This window comes from Pelodiscus sinensis, chromosome 31, assembly GCF_049634645.1.
Source record: "Pelodiscus sinensis isolate JC-2024 chromosome 31, ASM4963464v1, whole genome shotgun sequence".
NCBI classification, from domain to species: domain Eukaryota; kingdom Metazoa; phylum Chordata; order Testudines; family Trionychidae; genus Pelodiscus; species Pelodiscus sinensis.
Window position 1 is genome coordinate 12,702,592 of NC_134741.1, and position 24,138 is coordinate 12,726,729.

The window sequence follows — 24,138 nt, forward strand, 5'->3', positions numbered from 1 at the left end:
GAAGCGGCGATTTAAATAATCGCCGCTTCATTTAAATTTACATGGCTGCCGCGTTGAGCCGACAGCTGATCAGCTGTTTGTCGGCTCAGCGCGATAGTCTGGACGCTCCCCTGCCGACATCAAAGGGAGTTGTCGACAACCCGGGTATGCCTCCTGAATGAGGCATACCTGGGTTGTCGACAACTCCCTTTGATGTCGGCAGGGGAGCGTCCAGACTATCGCGCTGAGCCGACAAACAGCTGATCAGCTGTTTGTCGGCTCAACGCGGCAGCCATGTAAATTTAAATGAAGCGGCGATTATTTAAATCGCCGCTTCATTTTACTCTGTCGGGTAGCCTAATCTACATGCCTCTGTCGCCAGAGGCATGTAGTCTAGACGTACCCTAAGTCTTCTCTGAAATGCTTCCAGTTCCACAGGCAGGGCTAGGTAGATAGGCAGAACTGCAAGGTCACAGTGTCTGCACAAGATAATCATGCAGCTAATTTTAGATGGGTTGTGGCATTGCCTCTCTTTCTTCTGTACCTGGTAGCTCTTGGCCAGGTGCCCAGCTCTGAATGCAACACAGAACGGTAGCAATACCACAACTCTCCCAACAATGTTGTGGCACCTCTCCACCCCCAAGAATTCCATTTTTGGTCAGGACCCTTACAATTATAGCACAGTTTTTTAAATCACCTGACCGTAACACAGGAAAAATTGGACCATGAATGTGATAACGAATTCCGCTTTTGTCTTTAGAAGAATTTTTAGACTCATGTACATTTATAATTTTTGACCTGAAGTTATGAGTATTGGCTCCGTACTTGTATTTCACATTTGCTTCTGGGGGATTATCAACAGGTTTCACCCACCTATTGTGAAATGGTCGCTAGTCAAATGAATATCAATTCTTCACTGACATTGCACCTCAAGTAGTGCCAGTCCACAGCTGAAGACTTTGATGTGTAACTTCAGACCAGCATGTATGCCATGGCTACTTGTCTAAAAGGACAGTCATGCATGGACAGGTGACTTGCTTATGTGACAAACTCCATTTTGTGAGGTACTTTCACACAATGATTACAATGGAATACCCTACATGTGAGCAAGGGTATAAAGAGATCCCTGGGGATTCCTCCATCTTTGTCTTCATTCCAGCTCATCACTTCAGGAACATCTTTGCTATGAATTGAGCACAAAAGCGATGTACGCCAGAGAGATTTAAGATAGTAGTTTATTCTACCTCCGCTACAAGCCTGCACCAGGAACAGTGCAATTAGTGTATTCAATTTGTTTTGTTTAAAAATTTTACTCTCAACATTTTCTTGTTTTTGTTATTAATAAATCTTTTGGTTTTAGATTCTAAAGGACTGGCACAGCAAGCTCTTTCAGGTAGGATCTAAAGTATAAATTGATCTGGAACTGTGGCAGATCCTCTGAGATCATGAGAACCTACCTGAATATTGTGTGACTAGTTTTTATAGCCTTCATCTGTGTAAAGTGTGGTACCAGCCGTGGCATAGGAGATGCTGAAGGGTTGTTCTTCAGTGTGGATTCTCCTGCATCTAAGTTCCTAACTCTCGCTGAAGGTTTTTTAACACTCAGGGCAGTTATACAATGTTCCACTTAATTTTTTCCACATGTGCAGAATGAGTTTTGTTAGGGGTACCCATAGGGAGGGATTATGTTACACACCATCTCTGTATTGGCACAAAAGGAAGTTCATGTGGCAGGAGTGAGGCTCAGGGAATTTAGATTGTGGGAAGGGACATAGGGCTGGGGCAAAAAGTTGGGGAGCAGAGGTATGAAGGCTGGCTCTGGGGTGGGGCTGGTGATGAGAGTCTCAGGGCGGCCATACTGGGTCAGACCAAATGTCCATCTAGCCCAGTAGCCTGTCTGCTGATAGTGGCTAGCACCAGGTGCCCCAGGGAGGGTGGACCGAAGACAACAATCAAGCGATTTGTCTCCTGCCATCCCTCTCCAGCCTCTGACAAACAACGGCCAAGGACACCATTTTATCCCCTGGCTAATAGCCTTTTATGGACCTAACCTCCATGAAATTATCTAGCTTCTCTTTAAACTCTATTATAGTCCTAGCCTTCACAGCCTCCTCTGGCAAGGAGTTCCACAGGTTGACTACACGCTATGTGAAGAACTTTCTTTTATTAGTTTTAAACCTGCTACCCATTAATTTCATTTGGTGTCCTCTAGTTCTTCTATTTAGGGAACTAATAAATAACTTTTCTTTATCGGCCCTCTCCACACCACTCATGATTTTATAGACCTCTATCATATCCCCCCTCAGTCTCCTCTTTTCTAAACTGAAAAGTCCCAGTCTCTTTAACCTCTCCTCATATGGGACCCGTTCCAAACCCCTAATCATTTTAGTTGCCCTTTTCTGAACACTTTCCAAGGCCAAACTATCTTTTTTGAGGTGAGGAGACCACATCTGTACACAGTATTCAAGATATGGGTGTACCATAGTTTTATACAGGGGCAGTAAGATATTCTGGGTCTTATTTTCTATCCCTTTCTTAATAATTCCTACCATCCTATTTGCCTTTTTGACCGCCGCTGCACACTGTGTGGAAGTTTTCAGAGTACTGTCCACGATAACGCCAAGATCCCTTTCCTGATTTGTTGTAGCCAAATTAGCCCCCATCATACTGTACGTATAGTTGGGGTTATTTTTTCCGATGTGCATTACTTTACACTTATACTTTAAACTTCATTTGCCATTTTGTTGCCCAATCACTCAGTTTGGCGAGATCTTCTTGGAGACCCTCTGTCAGGCGACGGTCAGGGCAGTGTGTGTGTGTGAATCTACCATCTATCTGCTGGTCGGGTTAGGTGTTTGATCTCCCGAGGTTCCAAGGGGACGCCCACCTCGTATTCATCTTTCCTAGGAATTGAGAGACCGGCCCTGGCCTGACACGCTGGAGTCGAGAGGCACAGAAAGGGGTAAAAATTGTACCTGGATGTGGTCCTTTGCTTAAGTATATATATACATAGTGTTAGAGCTCTTTAAAGATTAAGCTGCCACTTGGTACCATTATTTCTATTTTCTATCTTTACCTTTTTCCTGTAATCATTGTTAAGACCTATATATATATATATATTTGCTAGCATTTAAGAAATAGAGCAATAACCATTGTAACCATATGATTTATAAGCTTCTTTAATAAACCTGTAACTGTTTAAGCTTTAACCTGACTCCTTCAGTTGCTGTAATAGAACCATGCACAATTTAAAAGAACTTCAGCCGGTCAAAAAGGGACAGACATAGGGAGAGTTTGGGCGTTTGGATCTGTGTCACTCCCAGGTGACAAGATCTGTTGGGGCACCTTTCCAGCCTTTCCTAGGCTGCCCGCTGCGAAGGAACCCCTGTGTTCTAGCAGTTAAAATCTAAGGTGTAATAAGCTCTTCCTATATAACGGGGCATCTATTGGCCTGCTGGCCACCCTCTGCGATGGGACCCCGGTCCTAGCAGTAAAGACACGGATGTTAAACCTTTTCTCGGAAACACACACACACACACACTGTCCTGACCGTCAGCTGACAGAATTGGCATAGTCGGCAGGATTGTGCTATTGGTTCAAATGCAGCAGCATGAAGCCTGTCATGCTAGACATGGATTTTAGCTGTATAGAAAAGGAGTTTGCCCGAGAGGGATGGGGCAATCCTAAATGGGATAAAGAGATTTTAGGGAAAGGCACTTGCATCTGGCTGTTAAAGGGTGTGTGGCAAGCAGCCTGCTCTAGCTACTGGAACTTAGAAACAGAGCTGATCAGAGTGCAGAGAGAGAGAGAGACGAACTCTGGGAGCAATGCCAGAACCTGGATACCCGGGTGCGAACCCTAAATAAGGACATGGAGCACCTACAGGAACAGCTCCTCCTGAGGCTAGAGAGGGGAAGGAGAAAGTAATTAATAGAGAAAAATGAGCTTTTAGAGCTGGCTTTAGAACGTTGCTGGCTCAAGCCCCCGCTCTCCCGCCTTCCAGTGTAACCAAGATAAAACAGTGCAGCATTCCAGCCGAAGCTATGGCTCCAGTCTGTGAACTAATTAAAGATCTGGAAAAACGGGGAACCTTAATTCGTACCTACTCCCTGTATAATTTGCTCAGGAAGCGTACTCGCTGGGAACGAGCCCCCACCCACAAGGAAGCTCTGAGACAGCTGATAATGAGATACGCACTTATCAGTCTATGGTTCCGATTCACCTGAATGCCCCATTTCATTTGTACCTTACTGTGGGAAACACAGGGATGTCCTATGCCTTATGGCAAGAAGGAGAAACTGTACCCTGCCGCCCCAAACAGTTTGGCTCGAAGTTATGGAAAGGGTCACAGTTAAATTACTTGCCTTATGAAAAGTGCTTCTGGCAGCCTACACAGCACTAAGGGAAACAGAAGAGCTAACCCAAGCTCAAGCCATAACACTTCACACTCCTCTCCCAATCATTAAGCCCATATTGGAGGGAAAGGAGTTGCCACCGGGAATAGCCCAAAAGAAAATGACTGTCCAAAGATGAGCACTCTATTTACACCACAGACTCTGCTACAGCATGGATGTTATGAAAACCCTATGCTAAGAAGTTTAAAATTAGTAATAGCTGACTGCAATAAACAGTCAGATTTACCTATTGAAAGGACTCAGGAGGTGTGGGGGGAGCTAATTGGAAAGCCCACCCTCCTTACCAAATTGATACTAGATAAACCTGTGTCATTAGGAAAAGTCATTTAGCAAGAATTAAGACAGACCATAAGAGTAAAAAGTGAACTCTGAGGGAGTGTAGAAAGAATTAAGCGATTGTTGTAATATGTGAAGGGAAACCTGCTTTAAAAATGACACCTTGTTTCTTTGCAGCCTCTTCTCTTTCTTAAGCACTGTGCAAACCATCTAGGCAAAGAAACAATCAAATGTAAACATTTGTCTACGGACACTTTTGTTAAATCTGCAAGAGAAATTAAGGATTCTACTGAAACTTAATCGGTTAACTACATAAAAGAATGAGCTCTATATATTGTAACTCTATTTTGTGGGTTTCAACTGAACTAGTTTTATTTTGTTTTGAATTATGTCCTCTTGCTTAAAATTGCAAACAGACAAAGCACAAATTAGTTAGTGCTTGTGTTAGGCATTCAACTTTTAAGGTTAAATTTGCTCTCTAAGAAACCAAGTTATTGTTTTAAGAATCCAAATTCTGAAACTTCACTGTGTCTATGTTCAAGGCTAGTTGATAATACTTTTGGCTTGCTCTCAGATCCAAGGTTGTAAGTGAGTGTCAATCTACCATCTATCTGCTGGTCGGGTTAGGTGTTTGATCTCCCGAGGTTCCAAGGGGATGCCCACCTCGTATTCGTCTTTCCTAGGAATTGAGAGACCAGCCCTGGCCTGACACGCTGGAGTCGAGAGGCACAGAAAGGGGTAAAAATTGTACCTGGATGTGGTCCTTTGCTTAAGTATATATATACACATAGTGTTAGAGCTCTTTAAAGATTAAGCTGCCACTTGGTACCATTATTTCTATTTTCTATCTTTACCTTTTTCCTGTAATCATTGTTAAGACCTATATATATATATATTTGCTAGCATTTAAGAAATAGAGCAATAGCCATTGTAACCATATGATTTATAAGCTTCTTTAATAAACCTGTAACTGTTTAAGCTTTAACCTGACTCCTTCAGTTGCTGTAATAGAACCAAGCACAATTTAAAAGAACTTCAGCTGGTCAAAAAGGGACAGACATAGGGAGAGCTTGGGCATTTGGATCTGTGTCACTCCTAGGTGACAAGATCCGTTGGGGCACCTTTCCAGCCTTTCCTAGGCTGCCCGCTGCGAAGGAACCTGTGTGTTCTAGCAGTTAAAATCTAAGGTGTAATAAGCTCTTCCTATATAACGGGGCATCTGTTGGCCTGCTGGCCACCCTCTGCGATGGGACCCCGGTTCTAGCAGTAAAGACACGGATGTTAAACCTTTTCTCGGAAACACACATACACACACACTGCCCTGACCGTCGGCTGACACCCTCACAGTCTGCTTCGGTCTTGACTATCCTGAACAGTTTGGTATCATCTGAAAATTTTACCACCACACTGCTTACCCCTTTCTCCAGATCATTTATGAATAAGTTGAACAGGATTGGTCCTAGGACTGACCCTTGGGGGACACCACTAGTTACCCCTCTCCATTCTGAAAATTTACCATTTATTCCTACCCTTTGATTCCTGTTTTTTAACCAGTTCTCAATCCATGAATGGATCTTCCCTCTTATCCCATTGCCATGTAATTTACACAAGAGCCTTTGGTGAGGGACCTTGTCAAAGGCTTTTTGAAAAAGCTAAGTATACTATATCTACTGGATCCCCCTTGTCCGCATGTTTGTTAACCCCTTCAAAGAACTCTAATAGATTAGTAAGACAGGATTTCCCTTTACAGAAACCATGTTGACTTTTGTCCAACAAATTATGTTCTTCTATGTGCTTCACAATTTTATTCTTTACTATTGTTTCTACTAATTTGCCCGGTACTGAAGTTAGACTTACCGGTCTGTAGTTGCCCGGATCGCCTCTACAGCCCTTTTTAAATATTGGAGTCATGTTGGCTACCTTCTAGTCATTAGGTACGGAAGCTGATTTAAAGGATAGGTTACAAACCACAGATAATAGTTCAGCAATTTCCCATTTGAATTCTTTTAGAACCCTTGGATGAATGCCATCTGGTCCCAGAGATTTGTTAACATTAAGTTTTTCTATTTGTTCTAAAACCTCCTCTAATGTCACTTCAATCCGGGACAGTTCCTCAGATTCATCACCCACAAAGTACAGTGCAGACTTGGGAATCTCTCCAACATCCTCAGCCGTGAAGACTGAAGCAAAGAAATCATTTAGTTTCTCTGCAATGGCTTTATCGTCCTTGATTGCTCCTTTTATAGCTCGATCATCTAGGGGACCCACAGGTTTTTTAGCAGGTTTCCTGCTTCTAATGTACTTAAAAAACATTTTATTTCTTTTTGAGTTTTTGGCTAACTGTTCCTCAAAATCTTTTTTTGCTTTTCTTATTACATTTTTACACATGATTTGACAGTGTTTATGTTCTTTTCTATTTATCTCACTAGGATTGGACTTGCACTTCTTAAAAGATACCTTTTTGTCCCTCACTGCTTCTTTTACATGGTGATTAAGCCACAATGACTCTTTTTTAGGTCTCTTGCTATGTTTTTTAATTTGGGGTATACATTTAAGTTGGACCTCTATTATGGTGTCTTTAAAAAGTTTCCATGCAGCTTGCAGGGATTTGGCTCTAGTCACTGTCTTTTGTTTAACTAACCTCCTAATTTTTGTGTAATTCCCCTTTTTGAAATTAAATGCCAGGGTGCTGGACTGCTAAGGTGTTCTTCCCACCACAGGAATGTTGAATGTTATTATATTATGGTCACTATTCCCAAGCGGTCCTGTAACGGTTATTTCCTGGACCTGATCCTGCACTCCACTCAGGACTAAATCGAGAATTGCCTGTCCCCTTGTGGGTTCCTGCACCAGCTGCTCCAAGAAGCAGTCATTTAAGCCATTGAGAAATTTTATCTCCGCTTCTCTTCCTGAGGTGACATGTATCCAGTCAATATGGGGGTAATTAAAATCCCCCATTATTATAGACTTCTTTATTTTGGTAGCCTCTCTAATCTCCCTCAGCATTTCAATGTCAGTATCGCTGTCCTGGTCAGGTGGTCGGTAATATATCCCTACTGCTAATTTCTTATTATTGGAGCATGGAATTACTATCCATAGCGATTCTATTGAACATGTTGATTCATTTAATATTTTTATTTCATTTGATTCTACATTCTCTTTCACATACAGTGCCACTCCACCACCCACCCGGCCTGCTCTATCCTTCTGATATATTTTATATCCCGGTATGATTGTGTCCCACAGATTTTCCTCATTCCACCAGGTTTCAATGATGCCTATTATGTCAGTCTCCTCCTTTAATACGAGGTACTCTAGTTCACCCATCTGATTAGTCAGACTCCTAGCATTTGTGTAGAAGCACTTTAAAAATTTGCCACTGCTTATCTGTCTGCCCTTCTCTGATGCACTGGATAGAGATTTGTAGTGTGGCGGGTTGAGGGTATGGTTCCCTCTAAGGTTGAGGCCCACTCACCTCCAAAGCAGAGCCTCGCCATGGCTACTCAACTGCTCTGCGGTGGGTTGAGTGGCACACCGTGCTTGTTCTAGTGGCCCCAGCCAGGGCCAGGGCAAGAGCCACAGTGGGAATCTGCTCCAGCAGCCCAGCTGGAACCAGAGCCGTAACTGTGTCATGAGCAGTGTGTGCTTTGGTGCCCTCAGCCACAGCCTGCAGCCAAGGCCAGACCCAGAGGCACATGATGGTGAGGGACTGGCCTGTTCTAGCAACCAGGGCTGTGTGGTGAGGAGGTCTGGTTCCAGATCTCAAAAGGTAAATCTGCAGGTTATTTGAGGGATAAAATAGATGGCAAATGACTAGAAAAATGTTCTGTTCATATTTAAGAGCCTAAACCATGTCAAGAAGAACAATTATCTCTGACGTACAATAGTCTTGTCACTTGTGAAGGCATCAACTACATCACTAGTGCTGATTGTGCCAATGACTTTTTTTCTCCCCATGGAAGTTATTTCTCTCAGTCACACTCTCTCACACACGCATTGCATAGAAGCAACAAAAACTTTCTTAATGGACGTTGATTATTTTCTATTCATGCTAAATCAATATGCAATTGATGATGACATATTAAAGGGACTTTTCTATGATTCAAAGGGGTCTAAAGCATGCAGATACTTTAAGAAATAATCTAATTATAGATTATATGCCCTATATACAGTGTAGTAATATGGACTGAAAAAAAACACCTGGATGAAATTTTCTGGTGATATTCCTAAATTCATCTTCTGAATGTCATTAAGTTGCAGCTGCAGAATGAGCTTTAGAGTTAATGGTGAGGGATGGGGCATACCTTTTTATAGTTTACAAATTACTACACTGACTTGATTAGACTGGGAGGAAAGTGCAGGGGTTGGGATGAAAGGACACTACAGAAGTTAGGGGCAAAGGGAACACAATGCAGGGATGGTGGTAAAGGCTACACAGGATAGGGGTGCAGCGAATGGGGAGCTCATGGATGCAGGAACAGTGGAGCAAGGCTGAGTGGGAATGAGACTAGGTGCCAAGCGGGGAAGTTTCCAGGGTCAATGTGTGCAGGGACATGCACCTTGTTAATGATCCTTTGTTTCAGTATTTTTCTTCCAAAACCATTTGAATTGTGTGTGTGCATGCACGCGTGTACATGCACGCACGCAAAAATGCTCACTAACTCGTGTGTGGCACACATCCAAACAAGCACACAGGATGTCACTCTTTGTGCATAAGAAAATACTCACTCTATTCCTGGAAGGAAAATCTTAGAGCGAATACTGGTTGAGGGCTTCAGCTGGGGGTGTGATCTCAAAGATGGAGGGGACTGATGTGCAGGCCACTGAAAGGCTACATTGAGGAAAGAATTCCATAACCTCTCACTCCCCCAACTTAGGTGCTACTGTGAACAGGGAGGAGGAAAACACACCTCTCCCTGCCATGGTAGCTCTGGGGCTAAGGCCGTGGGATAGTCAATTGTACTCTGGCCACGGCAGGTGTGGGCTGGGGTTGAGACCACTGGGTAACGGTATCCCTCCCCACCAAAGCCCTATGAGCTTACATGGCATTTAGTAGGCTGTGGCACAGCCACCTGGCCACACAGCTTAAAGGGAACTCAGGTTATACGTTTCGCCCCTCTGTGGGTCATCCGAAGGCTAACAAGATTTGAGCTCTGACTGAAGCTTTCCCCACAGTCAGAGCAGCTGAATGGTTCTCTCCCCTCTGTGGGTTGTCGTATGTTTAACGAAGTCTGACCTGTGTTTGAAGCCTTTTCTGGAATCAGAGCTGTTATGAGGTGACTCTCTTGTATGTACTGTCCCATGACTAGTAATGCAGGAGCACTGACTGAAGCTTTTCCTGCAGTCAGAGCAGCTGAAGGGTTTCTCCCGTGTGGGTACTCCTATGACTAACAAGGTATGAGTTTCTACTGAAGCTTTTCCCGCAGTCAGAGCAACAGAAGGGTTTCTCTCCTGTATGGGTCCTCCTATGCGTAACAAGGTGTGACTTCTGACTGAAGCTTTTCCCGCAGTCAGAGCAATTGAAAGGTTTCTCTCCTGTGTGGCTCCTTCTATGGGTAACAAGCTCTGAGCTCCGACTGAATCTTTTCCCGCAGTCAGAGCAGCTGAAGGGTTTCTCTCCTGTGTGAGTCATCCTATGGGTAACAAGGTGTGACTTCTGACTGAAGTTTTTCCCACAGTCAGAGCAATTGAAAAGTTTCTCTCCTGTGTGGATCCTCCTATGTCTAACAAGGTGTGACTTTTCACTGAAGCTTTTCCCGCAGTCAGAGCAGCTGAAGGGTTTCTCTCTTGTGTGGATTCTCTTATGGTGAACAAGGTCTGAGCTCCCTATAAAGCTTTTCCCACAGTCAGAGCAATTGAAAGGCTCCTCTCCTGTGTGAGTCCTCCTATGGGCAACAAGGTGTGAGCTTCTACTGAAGCTTTTCCCACAGTCAGAGCAGTTATGGGGTGTGTCTCCTGTATGTATTTTCTGATAGTTCGTAAAGTCTGAGTGTTCATGGAAGCTCTTCCCAGAGTCAGAGCACTTGCAGGGCTTCTCTCCTGTGTGGGTCATCCTATGGGTAACGAGGTGTGATTTCTGACTGAAGTTTTTCCCACAGCCAGAGCACTTGAAAAGTTTCTCTCCTGTGTGGGTCCTCCTATGTCTAACAAGGTGTGACTTGTCACTGAAGTTTTTCCCACAGTCAGAGCAATTGAAAAGTTTCTCTCCTGTGTGGGTTCTCCTATGTCTAACAAGGTGTGACTTGTCACTGAAGTTTTTCCCACAGTCAGAGCAATTGAAAAGTTTCTCTCCTGTGTGGGTTCTCCTATGTCTAACAAGGTGTGACTTGTCACTGAAGCTTTTCCCACAGTCAGAGCAGCTGAAGGGTTTCTTCTTTGTATGGGTTCTCTTATGATGAACAAGGTCTGAGCTCCCTATAAAGCTTTTCCCACAGTCAGAGCACTTGAAGGGCTTCTCTCCTGTGTGGGCTCTTTGATGTTCAAGAAGAGTTTCACAGTCACTACAAATGCAGGGTGACTGTTGATGAGGGATTTCCTGTTGAGGGGTTTCTGTGTTTCTTTTCTCCCCTCTGCTCCTGTGACTGGAGTTACCCTGTCCCTCTCCTGGGTGGTTTCCCTGCTGCCTTTCTGGGCTATGCTGACTCTCACAGTTCTCTTTTTTCTCACATATCTGGAAAACATACCCTTCAGATTTTCCCAATAACATCCCACATGGAGACACTTGCTCCGGTCCTTCCTGCTGAAGACTCTTCTCATGGTTCTCAGTCAGCATCCCATCACCTGTTGGGATAGAGCAATAATCCAGACAGGAGTTATTCTCCATGATGAGCTGAAAGGAAGCTCTGAAAGAGGAATAGAAAAGGGGACACACACTCAAATAATGATCAAATTATCACCAGCTGAGTTCATCCTCCTGCTTCACAACCCTTCCACAGAGAAGAGAACCCAGTCTTTCCTCACCCACCACACACTAACTGGAGTTGAAGACAGACTGAACAGTCAGTTAGACTTCATGAAAACACAGAAGTTACATCTGCTATAATGAGACAGAAATTAGTTTGGAGAAATGGAGACTGATTGCTCACCTGTCTGGGTGTTGCTGATGATCTCCCCTTCCTCACAGCTCTGGGGATCTGGGACCCGCAACTCCTCCTCTAACTCCATCCAGGAGATCACATCAGTTTTGGAGACTTGAAATTCTGTTTGGAGAGCAATGAACCAAGTGCTGATCTTGTTCATTAAGGTCTGTGCCATTACTGCTTCCAGAGCCAGGATCCGAGTCACCCACCCAGAGAGTCTCTCTTCCCCACCTTGCAGACATTGGGCTCTGGCTGGTACAAGATCCCAGGATACACTCACCTGCAGTAAAGGTGCATCACTCTCTCCCCCCCCCCCCCCACCTTGGGAATGGCCCAGCTCATTCCTGAGGGGAGCTGAGCACTCTGTTGCACTCTCTAGGGTACAACTCAATCCCCCTCAGAGCCTGTTCCATCCCCCAGGCATCCCAGGGCTGGACAAGAACACACTGCTCAGAAGGGGAGCTCTAGTGAGGGCTTGCAGGTCTGACACCAAGGTCCCCAGACAGGGCTCAGACTGCAGCTGCCACATGGCAAGTCACTAGGACTTGGAGATGAAGGACCCAGCAGAGCTCTAGATCCCCAGGGCTCTGTCCACAAAACTTCTGGCTGGTGGCTGGGCTTCCCTTGATCTTTGGCTCAGATGCCCTACTTGGGCCAGAAGGAGACAGGGGAAGTTGCCGGAGTATCTAAGTGAATCCTTGGCTGGTTGCTTAAGGTCCTGCCTATGCGCCATACTCCTGATCCCAACTGCCTATGTCTGGGTGGGTCCTGCTAGCTACCCCAAGAGAAGCCCAGCGCCACCCTGGGCAGCCATGGGAATGGTAAGCCAGGGCAGAGCTGGGCCATGCTGCTCCTCTGGTACTTGGGGCTGTTGCTCAGCTCCCCCTCTGCAGCCTCAGTTCTACTCTGCCAGCAGCAGCCTTTGTGTGGTTTCCCAGTCTGGCTCTTGTGGCGAGCCTGGCCTTTGATTTGGTTCCCCTCAAGGCTGCACAGAATCTATCACCCTTACACCTTGTGAGTGTGTTCCCCTCAGCTTTGGCCCCACCCCTTCTCAGAACTTCATTTAGTGTTCAGAAGATCCACCTGTGACATGACCATGGAGATCATTATGCTACCGCTGTTACACAACTGCAATAAACCTTGTGCAAAGTGTGCTGAATGCTATGTCAATGGGAATGTTCTGATGTGATGACTATGATTATCTTGTTTATGTCCATTATTTTTTAACTAGAACAGGCTGGGCTTTGGCAGAATGGTGGGGCAGTGGGTACCAAGTAACCAGGAAAGTACATTCCTGAGCAGGAGGAAGCCAATCAACACAGAGATCTCCGTAGTTAATGCAAACACATAGTCCTAAGAGATGGCTCAGAAAGACATTGACCCTTGTGCACAAGAGTGGGATGAGGGGATAATGGATACGGATGTTTTGTTCAAACAGGTGGTAGAACAAATGGAATGCAACATGCATCTTGTTTGTGTCTATGTATGAGAGGGGAAGTCACAGGAGGGGCATATTGATGCTGGCTGAGGGACAGCATTCTGACTGCTGACTGAGCTAATACTGTTATTGGGCTGGGACAAGTCTCACTATACCTGTGCCTGAGGAGCTGGAACACTAGCACCCTGCTCCTTTTCACAATAAACTTGGCTGAGTGCCTTAGCCTCCGAATGGAGTCTGGGTCTTTCTTTGCATAACCCTGAGCTGTGCTGCATGGGCAAGCCACACGCTCTGCCAGTGCTGCTGGCATCAGAGCTCCAGAAAAAGCCACCCTGAACAGCCGTAATGACGCTCTGTGGCGCTAGCAGCAATTCATATGGCACTGCAGTCTCTACGGGAAGCAAAATTATCAATCACAGCAGTACCTGGGAATTCTGGTGTAAATCAGGACCCCACTGTGCTATTGGCAGGGCTCGCCAGCCGCACAGAAGCGCACATGCGTGGCCCCGTCAGCTTAAAATCTACTCGCCACAGGCGAATAGTTTGAGTAATTTGTCGAGCTTTGGCTATTGGGGTGCTCATATGGAGCTAAGCATCACTATTCTTTATTGTAGGTATCCTTCCCCAGCTCTGTGAAACAGGGACACACTGTAATAGCCAAGGCTCGACAAATGAGCTAATCTACTTGCCCGTGGCAAGTAAATTTTAGGTTGGCAGGGCCACATGGTCAGCTATTGCAGAGAGAGGTGATCACACACAGAGTCTAAGGAACTTCATCAAGGTCCCGCAGGAAGTCTGTGATGGGCAGAAAACTGAACACACGTCTGTTGAGCATGAAACCAGACATTCCCATAGGAATAAAAAGTCCCGACCCGAGGATATTTCACTCTAAAAAGACAACACAGATTATATGATTTATCTCCATTGCACACAGAGGCAAGTGAGCCCTAGAGAGAATGAAGCTGAACTTTTGAAAGGAAACCCAGCCTGTGCCTGAAATGCGAACGTGAGCAGAACTTTCCTTATCTACTACAGAGCTACCTCCAACAAAATACTTGCAGAGCTTGAACTGCCTCATCCACCCTCCCTCAGCCCCAACATCCAGACCCTCCCACTGGCAAGAACAAGCATGTCACAGACATTAGCTACAGGCAGGGAAGGACTCTGTGAACCGCAACCTCCTTCCAGTGGCTCAACAGACTACCACAAGGGGACACTGCAGCCAGACCCAGAACTCTGGTACCTGCTGTTCCTGCCTGAGCCCTTCTACTCACACCTCCGGTCAAGGCACTAGATGGGCAAGACAGGGGGAAGCGCAGTGAGACCTTAGATGTGGGAAGAGCAGCACCGCTGTTATGTCCCTAAACCTGCTCTCCCTGGGAGGGGGCAGGGAGGTGACAGTCTTGCACACAAGAACCAGGATGATTGTGGTAGATACTCCTGACATTGGGGGCAGAGGCAACAAATGACCCTGAACCAAACCCAACCCAGATGCTCCAGAGCCCACCCAGCTTCTGTTACCCAAGGAGACAGGAATCCTTACTCAGCCAGTTCACAGACTCATAATTCTCCTGCATCACATCGCCGTAGAGGGCTCTCTGGGCCGGGTGCAGCAGAGCCCATTCATCCTCAGAGAAATAAACAGCCACTTCTTCAAAGCTCACTGGCTCCACTTCCTGTCCCTGGCTCTGTAGGCCAGGGGCTGAGCTAGAGACAGACATAGGTGTTCTGCAGCCTGGCAGGTGGAGAAGAAGAATTGGAGACATTTCAGAAGGGGCTTTAATCCTTTCCACACCCCCATTCTCCCCAGACTCTGTCCCTAGTGACACGTGTTAGACTCTGCCATTGTAGGCAAAAGTTTTAGTCTAGAAATTACATAAACAGCGCATAGGAGTTAGATCCCAAATACACATTCATTTCTGTCTCTACCTGGCTTGAGTTATACCAACAGGCTGCATCTAGACTGGCAAGTTTTTCCGCAAAAGCACCTGCTTTTGCGCAAAAACTTGCCAGCTGTCTACACTGGCCGCCTGATTTTGCGCAAAAGCAGTGACGTTCTATTGTCCGAAATCAGTGCTTCTTGTGCAAATGCTTTGATGTTCCCGTTTGGGCAAAAGCCATTTTCCAGAAATGTTTTTGCACAAGAGGGCCAGTGTAGACAGCTAAAAACTGTTTTGTGCAAAAAAGCCCCGATGGCGAAAATGGCAATTGGGACTTTCTTGTGCAAAACCGCGTCTAGATGGGCACGGACGCTTTTCTGCAAAAAGTGCTTTTGTGGAAAAGCGTCCATGCCAATCTAGACGTTCTTTTCCACAAATGATTTTAACAGAAAAACTTTTTCGTTAAAAGCATTTGCGGAAAATCATGCCAGTCTAGATGTAGCCTTACTGCGTCTGCCACAATGGAATTTAGTTCTCAGCACCCAGTGTTTCGGATAACAAGCCTCATATTCATCTGCCTGAACATGGATATAAGTTAAATTTAGGCTGCTGTATTTAAAACCCTTAGTCTTCATTCATGGATTTGCAGCACAAACTTTGTTCTCTCATCTGACAGACGTTATAAACCCTTTCCACAACAGAGTCAGTGAAGTTAACACCACCATTCAGATGCTTATTATTAAACATGTGTGCTGAGTGTTTCCAGGGTGAGATCTTAAAATTCATGGTTTCATGGGATCAGAAGATACCCTTACTCACACAGTCTGACCCCCTCTGTGGCACAAGCCATTATACTTAGTCCAGTTACCCAGGCACAGAGCTCTGTTTCCCCACTGTGTATTTTCTAGAAAGTCCCCCAGTGATTTGAAGGTATCAAGAGATGGAGAATCCACCAGTTCTTTGATCATTTGTTTCAGCAGCAAATCCTCTTCTCTATCAAACATTTGTTCCTCTTTTCTAGCCTGAAATAGTCTGGCTCCAGTCGTCATTTATTGGCTCTCACTAAACCATATCCAGTCGATGGGGTGGGCAATTCATTTTGATGGGGGGCCAAATGGAAAGTGGCTAAGAGCTGCACTCTTCCATGACATTAATGCAGGAAATGCAAGGTCTGGTATGGACATTGGAAGAAGAAGGAAGTTTGGGGTAAGGATTTGGAATGCAGGAGTGATAGAGAGGTCTAGGAGGGAGTTTGGGTGAAGAAGGCAGACTGTGATCTACATCACTGGATTAGCCAACCACTCAGATAATTAAAGTAACTTTAATTTAGAGAAGTGACTTAGTGGACAAATAAGGGGCTGTGGGTTTCTGACCTCTGAGAGCTCTTGCATATATAGCTGCAGGAGGAGGACAAAGTTTGGGTATGCGGGGAGAGGGGGGGGGGAATTAGGAGGGGAAGAGAGAGGTTGAGGTGCCAGAGGTAAGCTCTGGACAGGAAACTTATGAGTGATTCCTGGCCAAAGGCAAATCACCTCAGGCAGGCAGGGAGCCTGCCCGATCCTCTCACAGGCTGCAGAGCCATGTGGGTATGTGAATAATTATGATCCAGAGGGGAGGGGACGCAGTGCTTTGTTTCTGGCCAGAAATCAGCCAATGAGATTGTCCTGGGGGTGGAAGCAGCCCCTGAAGCCTTTCCCCCTCCCCTCCGGGCTCACAGTCCCTTTCTGAGTGACTTACAGATGGGAAGTGGCATCCGTGGGGTGGATCCAGCCCATGGGCTGTATTTTGCCCAGGCCTGCACTAGACTTAACAGTCCTTGGGGACTCAGCAGTTTCTTGCCTTGAACAAACTGATACCGTGGAAGCCAGTCAGTTCTCAGCCTTTCAGCCTATTTATTGTTTGAAACCAATCCCATATGAAACTGACTGAGTAGTGAAATCTGAGCCTGAAGGTGCCATCCCTTGTGTGCTTTAACTTCACCCCTTTAGCATCACAAACCCATAGACCAGTGTGTCTCCAAGTGTCCACAGGTCCCCATGCAGTGCCACTAGGTCTCCTCACAGATCACCGGGTGAGATTTAGGGCTGTGAGCACCGTGGTCGCTGGGTTTGGTTGGTAACTTCAATGACAATCACATGAAGATGTTTTCACAGGAATTTTCTCACAGTTTAAAGAATTTCCACCAGCAAACTCACCTTGTCTGAAAGCTCCCAGGGATTTTCTTCTTGATCTCTCCAGTGCAGAGGGCAGAGTATCTGGTGGGAGAAGGAATAAGAGAGGTGAGATTCCAGGCTCTCCTGTTTATAACAATGTCCCACTCTGAACCCTGTGTTTCAACTGTATCAGAGACCAGACAGAGACACATGCAGGTATTTAGTATAAAAGAGTCTGAAATTTTCATTTCCTCTGTCACTCGGGAACCTCCCAGCAATGGAGCCAATATCCCTACAGCATCACACCAATCCCAGGAAAGAGAAGCTGTAAGTGAGACTTACTCTTCCCTCCTCACTCCCTCCCACTTGGTTTCTCATTCACTTACTGACTCTTATCATAACCTGGAACTGTGGTGGTGGAACATGTGGCTATCACAGTAACTTTAGCCATTTTGATCTCTGAATGGGCGGTTCAGAGTTTGCAGACCCCTGGCTATATCTGCAAGCAGATGGGTCTCTTCGCTCAGTGTCTCTAAGGAGAGCAGAGTGATGGCACTGTCATTCTCCATGTGAGAATTGAGGCAGGGCAAGGTTGGCTTCAGAAGCCAGATTCAATAGTCTCAGATACTTGAACCACTTTCCCTTCATACATCCCTTCTAGGTACCTTTGAACTCCCTCAGAGTCTCTGACAGAGCAATCGTTTTCTGGGAGAAACTGCTGACTTGTTCTTCTAGTTCAGGGGAAATCTCCTCTGGCAGCTGGAACTCCCCTGTCTCACACCTGGACAGAAACAATTCCATGTGATTGTATTTTGTTTACTGCTGATAAGTTCTGGCTAGTGAGTCTCAGCTCTAACTGTCCTGGAGCTAGAATTCCTCCAAATCTCCCATCCTGACAGCAGGGGTAACACATCTAATGGCCATGCAACCTTCCCTTGAGAGGTCCCACTGCTGTTCTTCACCTCTGGCCTGGGGAGACTGGCTGGGGGACTAAGGGGAAATTTAGTCTCCATGGCCAACTCACTCCTTGGCTCCCAGATGAAGGGCTGAAGGAATCTGTCCACTAGGGACTAGACTGAGACATCAGCTCCCCGTGCCCCAGCTCTTTCCACAAAGGTCTCCAAACAGCCCTTGAGTGGGACAGATTCTTGGTCCCTGCTACCCTGGGCTGAACGTGCCCAGTGCCCAGCAATAACAGGCCCATGTTCCATCCCACAGTCCTGAAGATGCCTGTCTCCAGGGAGGTGAGAGTTCTAGGAAACACTTTAGGTCAGACTGTTCCCTGAATGGGGAATTCCAGAGCCTGTAGTGCGAGGATGAGACTCTCAGAATTAGAAGAGTCAGAGATATTCATATCGAACATCTGGCTGTGGAGCGCTGGGAAGATGTGGTGCTAACATCAGCTCCAAGCCCTTTCCCTGCGCTGCACAGTATGAGGGGAGCAAGAACCACCTACCTGCTTAGGGTGCTTCTGATGTCCTAGAAAAGAAAAAGACACAGAAAAAAATTTCAGCCCCGTTGCACACACACAAGGGGACCTCAAGGAAGGGATTTTGCAAACATGGGAAGAGAGGCCCTGCACTGGCCCCAGGAACATGGATCCTCTGAGCGAATGGGGATTTGCCATCTCTAATAGTTCTGTGCCTGTATCTCTACAAAGCACAACAGTCACTCACATGGCAGCAATGAACAAGGTGTTACATTGAAATCTGACAGCTGGACCCCAGCACTTCGGATTCAGCAGCCTCCTTTCCCTGTGTGGGGAGATGGGATGTTTCTCCCTCAGTCTCACCTGCAGGAATTCACTTGCTGGCTTCTGACACATCTCCTCCAGCTCACCGATCCACTCACTGAGGGAGGAAATCTGCATGGAGAGCTTCCTGAAAGTGTCAGCCTGGAACCTCCCAATCTCCTCATCCAGCTTCTCCAGCTGCGTTAGGAGTCGCAGCTCGTGTTCCTCCAGGAACTGCCTCAGCTGATGAAACTCAGCCACAATCATCTGACTCTCAACTTGGATCCATTTCTGTGTGAAAACAGGGAAAGGGCTGGGCAGGGGCATGGACGGAGCTGAGGGCCCTTTCATGGGGAGCTGAGTGCACAGCAGGGAGACTTTCTTGGAAAACCCTAAAATTTGTAACATTTGACTATACTTTGTGATTACTAGGTAGAGGCATCTCTCCCAGCATCTCCTTTGGCCCGTGTACCTCTGAAACGGATGTTCCCATGTCTGTCATGGGCAGCATCTTCTGTTATTCATGGGCTCTGGGAATTCAGATCCAGAGCAGCAGGAGGCAGGACTTAGCACCAGCCTGACAGAGATACTCAGGGAGGAAAAAGAAGAAAACATGCTAATGTACCAAGTGAGCAGACAGCCCTTTAGGGGGACATTCAGCTCCCTTGGGGAGGATGTCTGAGACAACTAGAAAGGTTGGAAATTATCTCATGCACTGACATGGATGCTCAAGGCCTGTCTACATATGGATCTCAGCCAGCAATCCATGATCTAGGAGAAACACAAAGAAGCCCAACCTCACCAAGGCCACACAGGATTCTGCTTCCTAACACAGCCCTCCCACTGCCAGTCCCTACTGGTTCATAGCCACAAGAACCTACGAGATACTCCTGGCTTTTCCTTTCTGCTGTTGTTTTCCTTCTCAGCAGCTTTTCTCTCTCTTCCCTCAGCGCCTTCAAATGGGCCTCCAATTTTTCCTGAAGAAACAGAAATAAACACGAGGGCAAACCCTATGAGATGTTTGGAGCCCATTTGTCTGCCTTTAAGAGAATCCCAGTTTTGTGGAGCTCTGCCTCTGTCCAGCAGGGACTCAGCCCTGGATGTAGCTTTGTCCATAGAAAAAGACACAGAAAGAGACTGCAGATAAAGGACACCCGTTAGGGTGGTGGACGGATTGGTGGTGGCACCTTCATAAAGAATGATGCAGGTGGTTAACAATACTAATCATGTAACCAATTACAATTTTATCAGTGACAGTAATTTTTTTAACCTACTAACAGGCAGAGCAGGCAGTGGAAATGGGCTCTCCTGGTTCCAGGGTTCTCTCGCGAGGTCTGACGGGGGTGGCCACAAAAACTGCTGGCCGATGGTAACTCCCAGCAGCTGCAGACTGACGTTAGCTGCCTGAAGAACGCAGGCAGTGGGGAGTTTAACCGGTAACTGGCACCAATAAATATTAGCTCATCAATTAACCAGTTTGAACTCTTGCTACAATCCAGTTGAATCCTAGTTGTGCCTGGCATTGACCTGCACTTCCTGAAGCCCTGCTATGGGTGGAGTGAAGGTGCTCAGGGCCCCACACAGTATCCAGCCCAGCAACCTCATCTAGTGCCAGTTGCTGCATCAGAGTTTAACCCCTCATGGAGCAGCCCAGAAGCTCAGCATCCCAGTGGGAAACCTCTTCTCCCTGCTGGGCCTAGGGCTTTATCAAGGCATCTTTCTCTTCTAACAGCCACACTTCATCACTGTTCAGAGATGCTGAGAGAGAGAGAGCAGTGTAGTCTAACAGTTGGACCAGGGTTTGGAAATAAACTCTATCCCTGATGTGTTTGGCGACTATGAGCAACTTGCTGCCCCACCTACCCTCCCCACAGTTTGTCTAACTGGACTGTGACCTGCTCAGAGCAGGAACTTTCCCTCACTGGGTGTTGTGCAGGGCCCAGATCCCATTGTGGATCTATAAGGCAAATGACAGATTATTATTCCTGTTCATCCAATCAGTAGCAGCTTGTAACCGCCTCTTCTTCAATCGCAAGGCAGCTCTCTGACAGAGTAGCCTGTAGCTCCTGTAATCTAAACCTCTCTGATTAACACGTTCATTTGTGCAAACAGCCCTCCTGTCACCAGTGAGGGCTGGGTCTCAGGATTAAGAGAAACATTTCCCACAGGAGGTATCAGTAAAGAGTTGATGTAAGTTGCCACAAAGCCAGAACATTTACTTCTTACAGAATCTCTTGTATCATGAAGGCTTTTCAGACTTATTTCACACATGCTCCCGGTAACAGTCAATGAAATTAGCCTGTAATTAAAACCCAATGTTATTTCTCATTACATTGGACAGCAGTTCTGTACCTTGTACTCCTGGGAAGCTTCTTGTAAGGGCACCACCATGTGAGCTTGGGATCTGTCATACGCCACACAGATGGGAGTTTGATCCTCTTCACAGAACAGCTTCATAGCCTCCTGGTGCTCCTCGCACATCCCGTCCCATCTTGCTCTCTTTGCTGCTTGGAAACTCAGCTGCTTGGCTAGTTCCACCACCTTTACCAGCTGCTGATTGGGCTGGAGGGGTCCCTGCTGCTCAGTGCCTCTGCATTGAGGGCTGAGGGGGGCCTGGCGGAAATTGTGCTCACACTCCAGAGTGACAGGGGCTGTGAAATCCTCCAGACAGACAGGACATGTCACTTCCTCCCAGAAACTTTGCATGGGGCTCTCTAAAGCCATGGCTGCCTCTGGGCTGGGGAAGAGGAGTAGTTTCACTTTCCTGAGCTCAGCAATGGAGGGGCAGGTCCGAGGGGGCAGGTGCATGAGGTACCAGCACTGAGGATAAAAAAAAAATCAAAATTAAAAACCAAAAAAGCTCCCAAAGCTTTGTTCACCCACTGTCCACGCCAGGGCCTCTATTGGGCCCCTCAGCCACCTGCTCCAGCCAGACTCCCCCCCCCCCCCCCCCGTCTCTGTGCCCCTCATGCCAGGGCCCCTCCTCACTGTGTTCAAATCCCCCCGCCCCGCACACTCTGCAGCCCCCTCACAGCCCCTCTGTGCGCCCCCGGACTACACCCAGGTCTCAGACCGCCCCCACTTCAACAGCCCAGCCTGAGCATCAGGAAGCACCAACAGCCTGAGAGAGGGAGCTACACGAGCGGGGCTGGATGTTTGTGACGCGACCGCAGAGCCGGCCATTGCCCAGCCGGACCCCCCGGCTCCCAGCCGGACCCCCCAGCACCACAGGACGGTGGGTCACAGTCCCTCCCTCTGCCCCAGCCGCGCCAATCGCCACCCCCAGCTTCCTCACGCTGGGCTGCGGCCTCCCCCGCTCTGGCGCCCCCTTCCCCAGCCCCGCTGCGAGTAACGGCCCCTCCGGCCCCTGAAAACGGCTCCCGGCTTAGAGAGCGCGGCGCATGCGCACTAACCGCGGCGAAGTCCGCTACCTTTCCCTACCCGCGCGCGGAGTCAGACGCTGCTGCGGTCCGCAGCGGGATGGGCGGGGCCTGAACCAGGCCGGGGAGTGACAGCGGCGGAGCAGAAGGGGTGGCGCTGTCAGACCACGCATGCGCAGCAGCTCAGTGACTCCCACTGGGGTCCAGCGCCAGGGCGTAGCTCTGACCGGGAGCTGCCTGGTCACACCTCCGCCGGGGGGGGGGACTGTCCCTAGGCCAGAGGCTACTTCTGTCTGTCAGAGGCGGGCCGGGCCGGCCTGCAAGTGGAGAGAGGCATGTGCTGCTGGGCTGAGAGCTGAGCGAAGGGCGGGGGCTCGGTGCTGCCCGAGGTGGGAGGTTTCTGGCGGGGCCGGCGCGCGGCGCTGGGGCTCCAGGGTCCGCTCTGGGCCCCACGTGGCTGCGGCGGATTCGCGCGCGTTTGGTTGGTTGGTCTCGGGGCGGCGCGCGGCGGGAGGGGGGTGGATGCTCACCTGAGAGATTGTGCTACTTCCTCCTAGTGTGAGATCCGGGCACTGCGCATGCGCCGCAGTTCTCGTGCAGCTTTTGCCCTTCTCTCTGCCCGCACGCGCTGTGCGTTTTGCTTAGTCCCTGTTAAAAGCCTTTCGCAAGGGGGGAAAGTGGCTCAACGGAGGAGGCGGCTTCACATTGACTTGGCAGGGGGTGGAGCAGATGCAGGCGGGGCTAGGATGGGTTCTGGTGGGGGGAGGGGCGCCAGGTAAACGTTGCAACACAGAGAGCAAAGCCCCAGCACAGGCAGGGCAGGAGGACTTAAAACAGCTTCCCCAGTGGAAATGAGGCACAAGTCAGAGTGGTGGCAAAAGGGCTTTTTTATTTGCTTAAACATTTATTTTAATCATTTATTCACTTCTGCACAGAGCATGCTCAATAGGCCTGCAGACACCCCTGCACTTTGCCATGCCCACTCTATAGCTCTTGCGCAAAAACTTGCTGCCTGTCTACACTGGCTGTGTGTTCTTGTGCAAGAACACTGACGTTCTAATTTATAAAATCAGGGCTTCTTGCACAAGAACTATGACATGCCCGCTCAGGAATAAGCCCTCGTGCGCAAGAGCTCTTCCAGAAGAGGCCACTGTAGACAGGCAACATGAATTTCTTGTGCAAGAAAGCCCTATGGTTAAAATGGACATCAGAGCTTTCTTGCGCAGGAGAGTGTCTACACTGGCATGGATGTTCTTGCGCAAAAGCACATGCCAGTGTAGATGCTCTCTTCTGGAAGAGTTTTTGTACAAGAAGCTGCCAATGTAGACTTAGCCTTTATGTTTCTACTTACTACATTTTAAAGGTGTTCTAAAGACAGGACATGAAATTTCATAACATTTCTCTTGTCTTATTCCCGGGATTCCCAGAATTGCACTCCTGTCTCTGTATCCCATATTCATTGTTTTGCTCCTTGTAAATGTCTTGTACTGTAATTACTCTGTGCAATGCACAGTGTTGGGGGAAAAGATACGTAAGTCAAAGTACTGCTACTTTGCAACAAATATAAGTAAAAGCTAAAGTAACCTTCTGTAAATCTACTTGGCTGCGTCTAGACTGGCATGATTTTGCGCAAATACTTTTAACGGAAAAGTTTTTTCGTTAAAAGTATTTGTGCAAGAGTGTCTACACTGGCACAGATGCTTTTGCACAAAAACATTCGTGCCAGTGTAGACACTCTCTTGTGCAAGAAAGCTCCCATGGCCATTTTAGCCATCGGGCTTTCTTGCTCAAGAAATTAACATGGCT

At 47.4% G+C, this 24,138-nt stretch overlaps 1 protein-coding gene across 1 annotated transcript; it reads right to left on the minus strand.

Moving 5' to 3' along the window:
- Positions 1 to 1,196: 1,196 nt before the first annotated feature.
- Positions 1,197 to 22,952, minus strand: LOC142821436 (uncharacterized). Its single transcript, XM_075912326.1, is given in 11 exon segments — positions 1,197 to 10,038; positions 10,040 to 11,450; positions 11,756 to 11,869; positions 14,731 to 14,922; positions 17,263 to 17,322; positions 17,886 to 18,001; positions 18,677 to 18,699; positions 19,013 to 19,243; positions 19,834 to 19,929; positions 21,305 to 21,772; positions 22,863 to 22,952. Coding segments are annotated over 10 exon segments (2,892 nt in total). The 5' UTR covers positions 21,761 to 21,772; positions 22,863 to 22,952; the 3' UTR covers positions 1,197 to 9,845.
- Positions 22,953 to 24,138: the final 1,186 nt, after the last annotated feature.